At 33.9% G+C, this 15,463-nt stretch overlaps 2 protein-coding genes and 1 long non-coding RNA gene across 7 annotated transcripts in view; 1 reads left to right on the top strand and 2 right to left on the bottom strand.

Annotated features, from left to right (window-relative positions):
- The window catches only part of LOC100648300 (probable G-protein coupled receptor 158), a 162,879-nt gene that overhangs the window by 43,270 nt on the left and 104,146 nt on the right, over positions 1-15,463 (top strand). The gene's annotated exons all lie outside the window — the stretch shown is intronic.
- LOC105666606 lies at positions 782-9,652 on the bottom strand. 3 transcript variants are annotated; one of them, XR_007226787.1, is made up of 4 exons: positions 7,669-9,652; positions 7,324-7,553; positions 5,801-5,884; positions 782-2,591 (listed from the first exon to the last, which is right to left on the bottom strand). It is a non-coding gene; the product is annotated as an uncharacterized LOC105666606 (long non-coding RNA). The 3 variants fall into 3 exon arrangements; XR_007226788.1 differs by lacking the exon at positions 7,669-9,652 and having other exon boundaries at positions 782-2,219; positions 2,302-2,591; positions 7,324-7,652; XR_007226786.1 differs by lacking the exon at positions 7,669-9,652 and having other exon boundaries at positions 7,324-7,652.
- Positions 11,727-13,769, bottom strand: LOC110119980 (101 kDa malaria antigen-like). Of its 3 annotated transcripts, none has more exons than XM_048413251.1 (2): positions 13,671-13,769; positions 11,727-12,423 (listed from the first exon to the last, which is right to left on the bottom strand). In XM_048413251.1, the coding sequence occupies exons 1-2, from the start codon at positions 13,735-13,737 to the stop codon at positions 11,846-11,848; spliced, it is 645 nt and encodes a 214-aa protein (XP_048269208.1). In that variant the 5' UTR covers positions 13,738-13,769; the 3' UTR covers positions 11,727-11,845. The 3 variants fall into 3 exon arrangements, with proteins under 3 accessions (XP_048269208.1, XP_048269209.1, XP_048269210.1); XM_048413252.1 differs by lacking the exon at positions 13,671-13,769 and adding an exon at positions 13,444-13,664; XM_048413253.1 differs by lacking the exon at positions 13,671-13,769 and adding an exon at positions 12,978-13,132.

The raw sequence follows: 15,463 nt of genomic DNA, 5'->3' as shown, positions 1-15,463 counted from the left end.
GTTACCTTGCATATTTCCATGTTTAATTCTATAATTTTTGTCCATGTGTTACATTCTGTTTCACTAATCTGTTAACCAATTGGCAATATATTATCTTAATGCAGTAGTGGCAATATAAAATTATCTTTAGTTCGTCCCTTAGCACATTTCTATATATAATTTGATAATTTATTTTCATGTATAATTTTCCAATCTAATTCCATGTATAATTGTATATTTCATTACGACATTCATCTCTTTCATTATCCAATTAACCAATTGGTAGTATGTTAATCTACAAGTAGCAATTTTTGTTCTTTTTCTTTTTTCTTTTATTTAATCTGTATTTTATAATTTGTCCAGCTGGATATTCAGTAAATTTTTCTAGCTAAATAGCAATTTGAAATTATTTTTAGTCTGCCCCCTTGCATATTTCCATGTATAATATTATAATCTTTGTGTATGTATAATATTTTGTTTTATTAATCTATTAACTAATTGGCAAGCAAAAATTTTCTTTAGTCCATTCATTTGCATATTTCCATGTATAATTTCATAATCTATTTTCGCATGTAATTGTACACATTATTTTCATACGTAATTTCATAATTTATTTTCATGTACAATATTCTCTTTCGCTAATCTGTTAAACAAATTGGTAATACATTAATTTACAAGTAACAATTTTAAACTTCTTTTGGTCCAGCGCTTTTGTATATTTTCATATATATATATACATATCTATTTAAAATTTAATATAGGAGGTTAAATTATATATGTATATATTATAATTTAATCTCCACGTTTAATTTATTTTCTTGTACATAATGTACATACAATATTGCGTGAAAGCAAATAGCATAGAACTAACAGAACTAGACGCACGTGGTTGGAATAAACAAATAATGGAATATTTACTAAATACAAAACACACAACTATGTAGAGAAACCTTGATATCGAATAATATAGAAGCTTCATATATATTATATCTTACATCTATAATATATGTTATGTACTATATCTCGACAAATTTCAGCTTTTTCATTCACCCACACTGTCCCTTTCACGTATATCACCGTGTCCCTTAGGCAATTAATTTCAAACATAATTAACTACACGGATCATATTTGTTCAAATTGTAATAATATATGTTTCCATTTTATCACAAATATTATTCGATTAGATTTGAAAGTTTTGTAACGTTTTTTTTTTATTATGCTAATCGATGTGAATTTCTTTTCTATGTTTCGTCGACTATTTTACTTCATCGTACTCCGCATTTGTGAGAATTTTTAGAATAGTTAGAATTGAAAAAACTTTGTAGTTCAGCTGTTGTACTTTCTTCATTCGTAAATCCGTTTGGTATAATTTATGCATTGTAAAATTATTACGTTGAATAGGAAACTTCTTCAGGCGTTAAATCAGGTTTTATAGGAAGCTTCACGCCAATTTTCCCAAATATCAGTTCACACGAGAAAATTACAGGAATATTCAAATTATAAATGAACACACACTAACCAGGTTCTATAGTTTCATTGTAAATTCTACATTCTGGTATACGTGTTTTATAGTAAATTCCTTCTTTATTAACGCGATTCAGTGGCATTCAATACGAGATAAAATTCAAATTTAAATTTCAAAAAACGGTATTCCATATACATCGACTTGAATGTCGCGCAAAGTTTCCATATCGTTTCAACAGTATCAAATTTCAATACAAGCAAATCCTCGAAGCAGCTCAGTCCTTGCATTTACTATACAGTGTCGATTACAAAACACGTACTTGGCCAAGATCATCAAAATATTTAAACACTCAACAATTAATCCTTCGTTAAATTAATAAACCGTAATATTTAGTGGTATCGTGTTCAGCATCAATTGTATATTCAATATATTGGGTTGGCAACTAAGTAATGGCGGATTTTGCCAATGCCATCTATTGACAAAATCAACAATCACTTAGTTGCTAAACCAATATTACTATTCATGCTGTATACTAATTTTTCGCTTAACGTACGTTTGCAACAAACATCTTGCAGCTTTTATACGCATTTTCAAACTAGTTTCAAATTTTACTGTTACAACCGCGATACTCGTGTCTCGATGCTGCAAAATATGAGAAAAGTCACGCGTAGTGCGCGTAATACGTTCGTAGCAATTTTCTGCGTTACGCGTCGCAATATCTTCATCAGCCACAGCATACAACGAAAATACTTTTACTTCGGAACGTGTGGCAAAGCTGAGAACAATTTCCTATCGTTTATAGGCCAATCTGTTTAAGCGTGAAAGGTTAGGCGTGAAAATAATAGCGCATTATTTACCTGTGCTTATCTGTAGGATCAACTAGCTCGATGACATGGCAGGGTCGCGTGAACCAACCGAAATTCTAATCCGCTCAATTGTTTCTAATTTATTGGACGAACGCACGCGAACAACCGTGCGGATCCATACGACAGCGATTTAATTCGATGTTTCGGCGTGGAAAATTACAATCGGGTGAAGAAGCAACGACAAACAAGATTTATCCGTTTTAATAACCACGCCATAGAACAGACAGCCATAGGTAATTGAATATGAGGCTATGCGCCTCTTCTCTATCTTCCATCTGAAACTGTTCAAATCGTTTGAATTTTACGTTTGCGCATTTTCATTTGTGCGTTCTGTTCGTTTCTATTTGGGTTGGCATCTAAGTCATTGCGTATTTTGTCATTAGGTGGTAATGTAGGTCACATAGTTGGCAACCTAATATCTATCGGCGAATAGAACGATTTGCAAGACAGATTCACGATATTGTTCTCTGGAAATTATTTGATCGCGATGTTTGAGTTATAGGAGCCTAAAAGTAATTATTACAGTATCTCCGTGTGCTGATGCAGTACCATGTAATAGGATGCAAATGAAGATATAGTATAGTAATATATGAAAACGTAGTACATTTGATACGGTTAAACGTAATGGCAGATTGAAATGCATTCGAATGTTTCAAATACTTTAGTGGTTTCGACTATACTGGGATACTAGAATATAGCCAAGTATATTATACTGCATGTTGTATCAAGTATAACAACATTGAATACGTGATAAAGCGTGTTGAATATATTTGATATATCTCTGTGTTCATTACACAGTATATTAGACTGTATATCAAGTTGTATGAATATATTGGGTTGGCAACTAAGTGATTGCGGATTTTGCCATTGGGTGGTATTGACAAAATCCGCAGTCACTTAGTTGTCAACCCAGTACAGTTAGAGTGTAATTATATTCGTATGTTTAAGTATATTATTTTATATTGGAACGTATCAAATTAGTATAATGTGTATAATTTACCTCAGCATATTTTAGTTTTAACATACTTGAAGCATTTAATATTATTGTGACATTCCGAAAATTACATTTGCATGCGTTATACCACATAATATGGTGTAATGTAACAATAAAATGGTCTAACAAGAGGACAATGTATAGGTTTTTCTCATCATGCAACACCATGTTTCGAAAAATACCACACGCAATACCATTATTAAAAGCTATTAGTATCATACAATTATATTATATTATAATATATTATTATATTCTGTAATGTTATTTGTTTCCAAATTGTAATGAAAACTGAGTGTGTTAAGAAGTTATAGATACTCTGTTTTGAGGAAAGTTTTTTCTTCAGTAAACACCGCCACTGCAGCTCGGTGTGCAGTGAAGCGTAAATGTGACCGCTGACGATCTTTCTCGCGCACCATACACTGTTTTGACGCGGCGGCTCGTTCGGGGGGAGTCCCTCGTCGGACGAGCCGGCCGTAGCGGAAGCGTTAAAGAATAATCGTACTGATATGTTGAAACATACTATTAGTATAGAAATATACCAATTTAATACGGTGTAAAGTATCTGATCAATAAGAAAATAACAAAGTATTTAATACGCTTTACTATATTCTATTGTATCAACACTATATTGGAATGGCAACTAAGTGATTGCGGATTTTGTCAATACCATCTAATGACAAAATCCGCAATCACTTAGTTGCCAACCTATTGGTGCTTCACAGTTATATTTCATTTCGTTACCACGTATTGAAGAATGATTATATTAACATGCTGAACCAGGCTCTTGCTATAGAAATGTATCAATTTGGTACAGTATAATAAAAAAAAATTAAATTAAAATATAGTCGTATATTTTTGCAATATTATTACTTGCTTGCTTATATTTGTAAGTAGTTGGTTAAAATAGTGAAAATCCTAACGCAGAAAAAAAAGTAAATTTAATAATAAGAAAGAGAAAGCAAACTAAGGGCAGAAAAATATAAAACACGAGCATACTGATTGGAAAAGAGAATGAAAGGATGAGACTGTGTTGTTACGATCGCTGACCCTATCGATTGTTGCAAATGCTCGAGTTCGTAGCACGAGCCCTGATTATGATTATGAGCGGCTAAAGTCACGGCAAAATACAACCGGCTATCCGGAGATTTAACGTTTCTGGGTTTACTGGGATTTCCATCGACGTCACAGCTTTTACTCGCCAACAATGTGTGCCGAATTTCATCGCGCATTTCCACATACGTATACGTTGTATCTGCCCGCCTCTGGCTAACCCCACCATCAATCAATAGAAACACATGGAAGGAATATGCGCGTAGAAAAAGATGATATTCCTTCTCGTTCCACCTGTTCGTCAGATTAAAATTCCACCCTCTTTTTTAATCGATCGAAATTTGGTGGCTGAGCGTGTCAGCGGCGATTTTGAAATTTCCTTTGGGCGGATTTTTAAAGATTTCAAATTTTCAAAGATTTTCAATATACAGAGTGTCCATAAAATCTCTAACCTTCAAATTTAAAAAATTATGAAGGTTTAGATTATATGTATATTTTTTACGTAAATTTTTTTGCTGCTCAAATTCATTTCGAGGGGGTTAAAATTAACCCTTACGGATTCGGCAATTTTTGTAGCTTGTAACGCGCGATCTGTACGAGACTGAACGAGAATGTTCAGACAAAAGTTACTAGCTTCAATTAGGACTACTATTTGATAACAATCGATCGAAATTTGGTGGCTGAGCGTGTCAGCGGCGATTTTGAAATTTCCTTTGGGCGGATTTTTAAAGATGTCAAATTTTCAAAGATTTTCAATATACAGAGTGTCCATAAAATCTCTAACCTTCAAATTAAAAAAATTATGAAGGTTTAGATTATATGTATATTTTTTACGTAAATTTTTTTGCTGTTCAAATTCATTTCGAGGGGGTTAAAACTAACCCTTACGGATTCGGCAATTTTTGTAGCTTGTAACGCGCGATCTGTACGAGACTGAACGAGAATGTTCAGACGAAAGTTACTAGCTTCAATTAGGACTACTATTTGATAACAATCGATCGAAATTTGGTGGCTGAGTGTGTCAGCGGCGATTTTGAAATTTCCTTTGGGCGGATTTTTAAAGGTTTAAAATTTTCAAAGATTTTCAATATACAGAGTGTCCATAAAATCTCTAACCTTCAAATTAAAAAAATTATGAAGGTTTGGATTATATGTATATTTTTTTACGTAAATTTTTTTGCTGTTCAAATTCATTTCGAGGGGGTTAAAACTGACCCTTGCGGATTCGGCAATTTTTGTAGCTTGTAACGCGCGATCTGTACGAGACTGAACGAGAATGTTCAGACGAAAGTTACTTGCTCTAATTAGGACTACTATTTGATAAAAAAAATTATGAAACTTTTAGCTAGTTGTAAAATGTAAAATCGGAAAATACCCGGATCTTCACGGGTCAATCGAATCCCTTTAGAGGGAGTTTGGACAGGGAAAAAATTGCCCGATACATACCCACATATCCTCCACGTATCGCCAAAGTTTCCTAATTTTTCGAATTTGCGGGTTGAGAATGTGCCCATGTCGCTGGTAATTCTGCTACAACAGGCAAAGGGGGAATTGTAGGTGAAAAAGCAAATCGAATTATACAGCGTAAAATTTCGACAAATATTGTACAAATTCTACGATACAATGGAAAGAATTATATTTCTTCAATATAAAATTCTAAATAATAAATTAAAAAAATAAGAATTATAAATATAGAGGAATAAATAATTTAATAAAAAATTATAATATTGTAATAATATTATCCACTAATATCGTGATTTGATAATAAAATATTTTATCTCCATATCGATATCAATTTTATGAATATTCTTGGTTGGAAAATTGGTTGAACTTTCCATTGATCTATAGCCGTTGCTAGATACATTTTACAACATGGAATGAATTCGATGAACCGTCCGGGTAGATGGAACGAACGTAGTCTTCCAGTTATGAGAAACGGGCAATATTTTCATATTTCACCACACGTCGACCGGCTATTCGACAGCTTTACCAGCTTTCATCCCCCTTCTGAATATAAATAATCTTGCACTCGTGTTAAGATCTGCTCGAATTTTCTAGACTCGAGGGTCCAGGGATTTACGCTGATTGCACACATTTATCTCTACCATTTTCTCCATTCTACCACTTTTTTCTCTCTCTCTCTCTTTTTTTTCATTTATTATCTTTTGTATTATCTGGAAAGTTGTCAATGATAACAATTACGTGTATTCTATAAATGTATACGTATTTAAATAACAGTATTTGCACGCTTAATTTCCTACAGTGATTTTAATCAGTGCTACTGATTAGCAAATAATTAGTAAATAATTAGTGATAGGTTGATAGGTAATTAGTTATATTGGATTGGCAACTAAGTGGTTGCGTAGTTTGCCATTACCACCTAATGACAAACTCCGCAATCACTTAGTTGCCAACTCAATAGAATCCTGGAAACTTTAAATTTTCAAGACCGTGAAATTTGTAATTTTCCTAATTTTCAAAATCTTCGCATATCAAGCGATTATAGATTTCCTGAACCTCAAATTTTCAAAGTACGATATTTGAAAATTTAAAATTTAATGTGAAATTTAACAAATTTTTAAATGATATTTCTTCATCTGTATTTTTAAAATATGCAACATCGGTAGCTTCAGCGTCCAAAATACCACGTGTTATAATGAAGTTGTAACGCGTTAAGCAAAGTTGCTGCTCTGTCTATTTCTGAATTGTTTGTAGCGTGCGCGCGTAAAAGGTACAGGCAACCAAGAAATTTCTTCTTAGGATGAAGGGGCGCGAATAACGTGATTTTCGAGCCTCGACGTGTTTTACCTCCGGAGGATACTGTCCCGCTACAGATATGTTAAGGCAGGTCTTGTTGGCTTGGCAACTAAGTGATTGCGGATTTTGTCATTAGGTGGTGATGAGCCAAGCCAATATATAAACCTAGAAATTTATGACTATTCTCAGATTTTTCAATAAATTGTTCTTACCATATTTGTAACAAAGCTGCTAGTAGAAAATTCACAAGCGAAGTTCACTCGGCGTTGTAACATTTTTCAAACGAACTTGTATTTCCGGTATTTTTATTTTCAACAATACGTTCCGCTCTATAATTTGCACTGAATAAAACGCTTCGAATTTCTATGACGTAGGTCAGCTCTATTGCATCGATCAACCGCGCCAAGCAATTGAACTTTTTATTCTCATATCCTGATTATTTCTAAAATAAATATAAATTCTATTACACGTAATTACCTCCATAGCACCATGTCACCTTTATACTTGTCGTTTACTAAGGAACTTCAATTTGGCCGATATAGCTGGCCAGGGCCTACCTTAAGAAGACGTAAATTTCCAATAAAATGCAACCTTATCTCGTCAATATTTAATCTAATCGATATTTAATCTAATCAAGTTGATCGGCTCGATAATTCGTGCGTAAAGACCCAACTGTCGTGCTTCGGTAACTTTACCAACGGCTACTTCCGGTTTCGATATTTTATGAGTGGATGATCCACGACAGTTTATCTCTCGCAATGGCGCATTAGTCATTGTCAGTGGGGATTATCATCGAAACGTCAGCGCCGATAAAAAGGAAACTTAGTGACGAAACGTTAATAAAATCGATTCGTTTCGAGAATTTCATACCCAGTATTAACATCGCTTCTCCCCTCCCCACCACTCCCCTCCTCCTAGTTTCTTTTTTTTCACTATAGAATACGAGTACATCGATCGTACGTAATTAATCATCCCGGGGCGAAAAACGTATCGTTATTCTAGAAATTCTGACACGCGAATCGTGTCGTTCGATTGAAATAACCGACGGCGCCGATTCTAATGTTGATTTATGACGATTTTTATTAGCATATCAGCTGTCCAACAGTTGTTTTGTCATAGTTCACCGCATAGTTCAACATTTGATTTATCGTTTTGTGTTATACCGTTAAGCGCGCGAATGAATAATTCAAATTTCTTTTTTTCTTTTTTCTTTTTTTTTTTCGGGGGCGTTAAGAAGTTGGACGATAAAACGAAATGATTTTCCCTCTCCTCTCTGTGATTACTCTGTGGCTCGCACGTTGCCATTGGAAACGACATTTCGTTTAGCGAGGTTGCAACATAACCTCAAAAATGTAATCGATTCATAAGCGTCAATAACGGCAAGAGGCAATGTGCATGTCTGTCATTGTGTTATTTATGAATTCCAACGATGAAAAAAACGCTAAAAAAACGCATTCAGATCGATTTGTGTATAGAATTTATAATTCATAACCTATATCGTATGCCAGTTGTTTATTACAGGTTTATTATAGGTATCTTTATTCGAGGGAGCAATCGTTAGTGTATTAGCATCAGTATTTTATTATTATCAAATTGCAATTCATAATTTGTGTAAAATATCAAAATTTTCTTAAAAATGGCAGGACAAAACTATCGACGTATTAGTACTAGTGCTTTATTAAACCCATACGTACAATTCAAAATTCATAACCTGCACCAGATGTATATCATTAGTGTATTAGTATCAGTGGTATTTATTTAAAGATACGTGCGATTGAGAATTCATAATCCATGGGAAAAAGCAAATTTTTATTCAAATTAGGAAGATACGTTCGCTTGTAAAACAGCTGATATAAAATTATAGAACAGCATTACGTGTTCAATCGCTACTAATATATTTTCCCTTCTTCTCTATCGCATACTCGTATTTTCTCATATTTCGTATCTGTTTTATTTTTGAACAACGTTCCAATAAACCTTAGTTGAGTGAAAAATATAGATCCGTACTAAACTACACGTTTTTTTTTGTCGCTATTTTCATAGAAGATACATTATTTCTTGAACATCCTGTAGAAAAACAAATCAAAGTCGACGCGAGTTTTGGAAATTCGTTGGGACGGATAGTTCGCCAGTTTCCTGTGTTTTTTCGCGATCCATTCGTCAACCAAACCGTGAAAGTGGTCTCGTTTTCCGGAAGTCACGTTCCAAGCGGTCGCTCGGCGCGAAATCCCCAGATAGAGGGCAGCACGATATCTATAGAATCGAATTTACCTATGAAACTGAAACTGTGGAACGTGTAATTACGGAGAAACCGTGATGCAGAAAATTGGATCAATAATAATAATAACAGTAGCAATGCAACAACGGCAATAACGACAATAATGGTAACGATAATTAGAGCCGGATTTATTAAATTCATTTTGTGTACCACTATTACGTGGTTATTTCTCATTCCGTTGTTTGATTAATTTGTATCTCAGCTATTATGATCATCAGTGTCAATGCAAGTTTCTATCGAAATTTTGGCTTATTGCATAAACGACTCACGGTTATTTGTTCCACTAGTCTTTTGACGATTCTTAAGATCGTTTACACCGTAATTAATTAATTTAAAAAAAAGAAAAAAATTGTTAATTAATTAACTATTAACGCCATTAATTATTTTATTTATCGTTTGATTTTTTATCTAGTAACTCTATCGTTTCGCTGAATTTGCAGCTGTCGATAAAAAGATTTGAAAAAAGCAACGAAACAGCAAGGTAACAGTGTACTGTTGTTTGAGAAACATTGATAATGTTATAAAAATGTTTGTGATGAAAAATTATGCCAGAGACATAGCTGTACTTTCTCTTTTTGATAGAAGAATAATCATAATCATTAGTTTACGAAATTACAGGAATTATAATAATTTATTTCTTTGTTCTTCGAATGGAAATAATTTACAGATTCAACGTGTTTCTAACTCTGAAATGAATTTATTTGGCATATTTTTCTATACAAGTAAAAGACATGAATTTTCTTTATTTTTACATGAAAATAATTAATTGGTCAGCTTTGATTACTATTAACAAAAAACATGTCCGTTTGTTAGTTCGTGGAAAATTTATTTAAATGGTCGCATCGTTAGTGGAAAATAGCTATTTTCGTATTTCATGTGGCTTGATTTGAAGTCGAGTGGAAAATGTCGCATTCTTGTTAAAATTCCAGCGACGTTCGCGCTATCTGGCGTCGGTGAATCCATTTCTGGTCTTCAAAGGACCAGGGAAAGATTAAAAGCCAGTTGTGATTTCTTTCTCCCAGGGAATTCTTTTACGGTTAGTGAGACAAAGCTGAAACGACGTTGAAAATTCATGAATCAGAAATTATACTTTTTATGAAGTCGTGTTTTCTTCGGATCCAGAAAAATGATCTAATTACTTCTTTCCACGGACCAATCCAATCTGCAATTTCCTTATCGTTTCGGAGCTTTGTCTACTTCAAATTGGGAAATTAACTGGGAAATTGGAAGATTTCAACTTTTTTTAAATCGGGGAGTCTAAAATATCAAAATCTGTAAGATGTCGATGCTTCAGAATTTGTCAATTTTTAACACTGCACAATTCCAAGTGTCCGAAATTTTGCAATTTCAAATACTTCAAACTCAAACGTTTCGTACCTTCTCTCAACTCTTCGATTATACAGAATTTAGAAATTACATAATTCGGGGAACTCTGCTCTCACAGATCTCGAGTCCTCGAAACTACAAAATGTTAATCTTCCAACAGTTGAAAAATTCCCAGCATATTTTGCAAATGCGAGGAGCTAAAAATTCCCAAATTCCCTGGGAACCTGATACGTCAAAAAATCCCCAGAAACCTAACGTTCCAAAATTTCCCAGCAACTGTGTCTTGCAAAGTCTAGTAACTTGAAGCTCATTTCTCACGTTTTACCGAACAGTCATAAATTGCTGCTGAGAAGAAGTTACCAAAGTAGTCAAAGGAGCAAAAGGCCACGAATCGAGCGAAACGTCGAATAATTTCGGTAGGACAAATCTGCATTGTAGATCGGCTGTTTAATAATTCGAGGCAAGTGTTTGGTAATAAGGTTTGGCTGGTGTTGGCAATGGCGCTACATTCATGACGGTGCAAGGCTGTAGCCCCAGGGGATCCCCCGTGAGCCGTGGCCCGTGGAATGTGGCTAAACACGTCTTGGCTCACGGCCAATCTCGTTTCATCCCCTGCAGCTGTCGCTGCCACTTATCATTTCTTATCTTCGCCAGGTCAAAAGTCACTCGGTACAATGGGATCTTCAGTTAAAACGCATTTTCACACGATTTAAGAATGATCTACCCTACTGTTTAAAGGTCGCACTATATTCGAAATTAGGCAGTCAGGAAAAGTACTGTAACACAATTTTGTTGCTGTTTCGAAGAATTATGAGGTTAGAAATTTTCGAATTTATTCGAATGGATTAAATTAGAAAATGTCGATAGCATTTGAATGCTTTAATTTAATGTTATTCCGATCTATTTCTGCATTGTACAAATTTGTCTTTTTAAATCGGAAGGTTTTAACATCAACGATCTATAGTTGCGAAATTTTAGGTTTGCAAATGTTTCAGATTATACGACTTGAAATTAATAATAATTCAAAAAGTTTGTTAATATATTTAAACTGTAACTATGTGTTATACATTTTATTGTAATTTATTTGGTTGATCGATTCGGGTGACATAAAGAAATTTATATAATTATTATTATGATCTTTTCTGTCGTATACGAAAGGGCTCCCTAAGTTTTCCGTTATGATCAAGGAACATCCGCCTTCTTAGCGGTGGGTCGATTATGGCCCTTCTGTTCCGGCGCCCTCGTCCCTCTTCGTTCTCGTTTTCTTCAACATTAGAAAATTCGTCATCAGAATATTCTTCGCCGTTAGAATCCACTTCGTCGTTAGAATTCACTTCGACGTTAGCATCCGCTTCGTCGTTAGCATCCGCTTCGACGTTAGCATCCGCTTCGTCGTTAGCATCCGCTTCGTCGTTAGCATCCACTTCGTCGTTAGCATCCACTTCTTCGTTAGCATCCACTTCGTCGTTAGCATCCACTTCGTCGTTAGCATCCACTTCGTCGTTAGCATCCACTTCGTCGTTAGCATCCACTTCGTCGTTAGCATCCACTTCGTTGTTAGAATCCACTTCGTTGTTAGAATCCACTTCGTCGTTGGAATTCACTTCGTTGTTAGAATCCACTTCGTCGTTAGAATCCACTTCGTCAACAGAACATTCCTCGTTAACACATTCTTCTAACACTTCGTCATTGTTATCCGCCATTGTAGCTGTAATAATTTCTATTGTAAATATTTCTTTATCATGTACAGATATAATAAATTTGAAGAAAAAAATGAAAAGGGAAAAGGCTGAATGTTTCAAAGTGAATTGCATATTCACAGTTGTATTTTTCATGTTTGCAAGTGCGAAAATGCATGTATTTTCTTAATAAAAAATTCCTTCCCTTTCCCTTTCTCTTTGCATACATCGAATTCTATGGGAAATGGTAGTATTAGCGTATCACGATCGAAAATTGATTAAAAATAGCATAGAAAATAGTAGAATTTCTTTTTTATGTTTGGCTTCAGTAAAGTCCCAGTTAAATTGAAGTTATACCCGTATCTCGTTAAGCAAATACTTATCAGAGTGTCGTTGAACTAAATAAATTATGCGTGTATTTAGGTTAGGTTTTGGTTAGGTTGAGGTTAGTTTGGTTATACGTTAACAAGCCGTACATAGAAATAACAAGCTGAAAGGTTCGAATATACACACAGAACTGTCCACTTAATAAATATTCCCAATCTACGACTGGAATTAATTAAACCCATAGCGAAATTCTAACCTCCTACAACTTTTTCTGGCCTCGTAAATGCTGTTCCTTTAAACAACTCCTTCTTCTAACCTCACTAATGAACGAGCAATAAAATAAATGAAAATTGCATGTGAAAAATTGAGGAATTTTAATATAAAATTATCGCATCGAAAGTGTAGAATTCAATCACATTAATTACCTAAAAAGGAGAAAGATTTCGATTTTATAATAATGCAATGGTTTAGGAATGATGACAAAATTGTTGTCGCAATTTCGTACGATTTCAATTGTATGGAAAAAAAAAAGAAATTAATCTCATACTGTTTCTTAAAATGTCCAGCAGCAGAATTCAATCGTGCAAACTGGTTAGAGAAAAAAATAAATAAATAAATAAATAAAAGAAAAAGGAAGAGAAAGAAAGAAACTGAAGAGAATTCGCAAATGAAATATGAAGTATTTACAAAACGTTGGCTTTTAATAGTTTAATTAAACTCACTGAAACTCGTAAATTTTCTACCACTCTTTGCCGTTCGCTTTCACAATATTTCTACTTTGTAACGCTCCTCTGTTTGCAACGTCCTCTTTAGTACTAGCCGAAGAACGCCTCGTTTTTCGCCGTACGTATCTTCTCATCTATCTTTATCTCCCTTGTCTTTTTTTTCTCGCGTTCTTAATCCGACTGACGTGGTCCAAACATTTTTCTGATGTAAACATTGTACTAACCAATATTAGGTACATCCAAACACTGTAATATACACATTTGCTTCTTCAAATATGAATCGTAACACATGTACTTTCTAGAATGTTGATATGAAAGATATAAAAGATATGGGCAAGATATATATATATAAATAAACATAAAAATAAAAGATATGGACAAACATATAGAAACATACAAAAATACAAATACAAATACACGAAGATATACATTTGACGGTCATACTATTAGATGGAAAATATTAAATTATTTAATTTATGCTTGTTACAATATTAAATTATCGTTTGCCTGAAGTTTGGAGACTAATTGATCGGAATTGAGAATTCAAGTCTGCGACGCGTTTCTTGCAATATTAGTATTATTTCATGAAATTTCAAACATTTTCTGACTCAACTCAAGCGTGAATTTGGAAAATATACAGTGGATGAGTAAATATACAATGGGCGAGTAAATGATTGTTTGTCTGAAATTTGAGAAAGAATGAAAACAAAAATTCGAATGGAAATCGAAAGTTGCGTTTGAGTTTTCTGAACTTTCGATAAATGGTAGTTTGCCAAATTATTGCCAATGTAAGAACGAATTTACAAAATATACGCGAAGGCGTACAGTTGGAAATGGGAGCTGATGTCCGAAGAAGAATGAACTCCTAGCAATATTTTACCAAATTCTTCGCGTTATTTAGAAATATCCAGTGCACGATGAATTTATCAGCAATATTTTCCGATCATTATTTGTCTGAAGCTTAAAGAAGAATGAAATTGAAAATTTAGGTTGTATCGATACACTTTTTGCACTTTTCATAATATCGTATTAAAAAATGACTAGAAATTTAAAAAACATACTGTGTTCGATTAAATTATCATCAGAGTTATTCTGGAATTATTTTTTTTTTTTTTTCAAAGTAGGAAGAAGCTCATTACAACGAAATATCATTATCTGTGATCCACGATATTAAAATTCTACTTACTTACTTACTTACTTACTTACTTACTTAACTCACGATCCAATATAAAGACGAATATTCCGTTGTATTCTCCGAATTAATTTAAATACAAATATTTTTGTTTGTGAATGTAATCGACGATTTAATCTTTTCCATGGGATTCACCGGTTCTTTCCTTTAAATCCACTTCTCGTTCTTCGTGTTTAAACTTTAAACTCTGAATCCAGTTTTCTTTCTGCGAAAGGCGAGCGACTTGCTCGATCAGACTGTTGTTCCGCGTGAATTAGGTTTCTCGAAAGTCGTTTCCAGGTATTGAATTGCAAAGTAATTCGACACGAACCAGGATCGCTGGAAATAAAGTGATTCTCAAATCTTTTTTGCTCGTCGAAAGATTCGGCTTTACCCGTTTCGTCGTACGGTTTACTTTGAGCATCTCCGTCATCGATTTTTCTTATCGCGTTTCGATAACACAATTTTTCTTTATCTTAACACGTGCATTACTTCCAACGTAGCAAAACATTGTAGAATCGTTAGGTTATTGATTATGGGATGACTGTGTTCGGGAAAACGGAAAGGACCAAACCCTTAAAAACATAAGAATATTAATTTACCTTACAGTTTCGAAATTACGTGATTTAATATAATTGAATAGACGGAATTTTTAAAGAGTGGAAAAGTATCATTTCTGATCAGAATTGTGGGTATTGTTGCTTTTTGCGGGGGGTGTGGATTTTCTTATTTGGATTAGGATAGGTTAAATAAATAAATGGAAGGGGAAATAGTGGTCATCTTTGGAGGACCCGCGTCGAGAATATTTACACAGATTCGTTATTATAAATTGCTTGCTGGTATTTT

This window comes from Bombus terrestris, chromosome 16 (assembly GCF_910591885.1).
Source record: "Bombus terrestris chromosome 16, iyBomTerr1.2, whole genome shotgun sequence".
Taxonomy (NCBI): Eukaryota; Metazoa; Arthropoda; class Insecta; order Hymenoptera; family Apidae; genus Bombus; species Bombus terrestris.
The sequence above is the reverse complement of the archived record's forward strand: the minus strand, read 5'-3'. Positions and strand labels throughout refer to the sequence as shown.

Bases quoted from the DNA above. Each gene is read 5' to 3' on its own strand.
- LOC110119980 (XM_048413251.1), bottom strand. From the start codon at position 13,737: ATGTGTTACGATTCATATTTGAAGAAGCAAATGTGTATATTACAGTGT. The intron at 12,424-13,670 runs GTTAGTACAATG...AAATTATTACAG, and splicing joins TTTGGATGTACCTAATATTG to CTACAATGGCGGATAACAAT.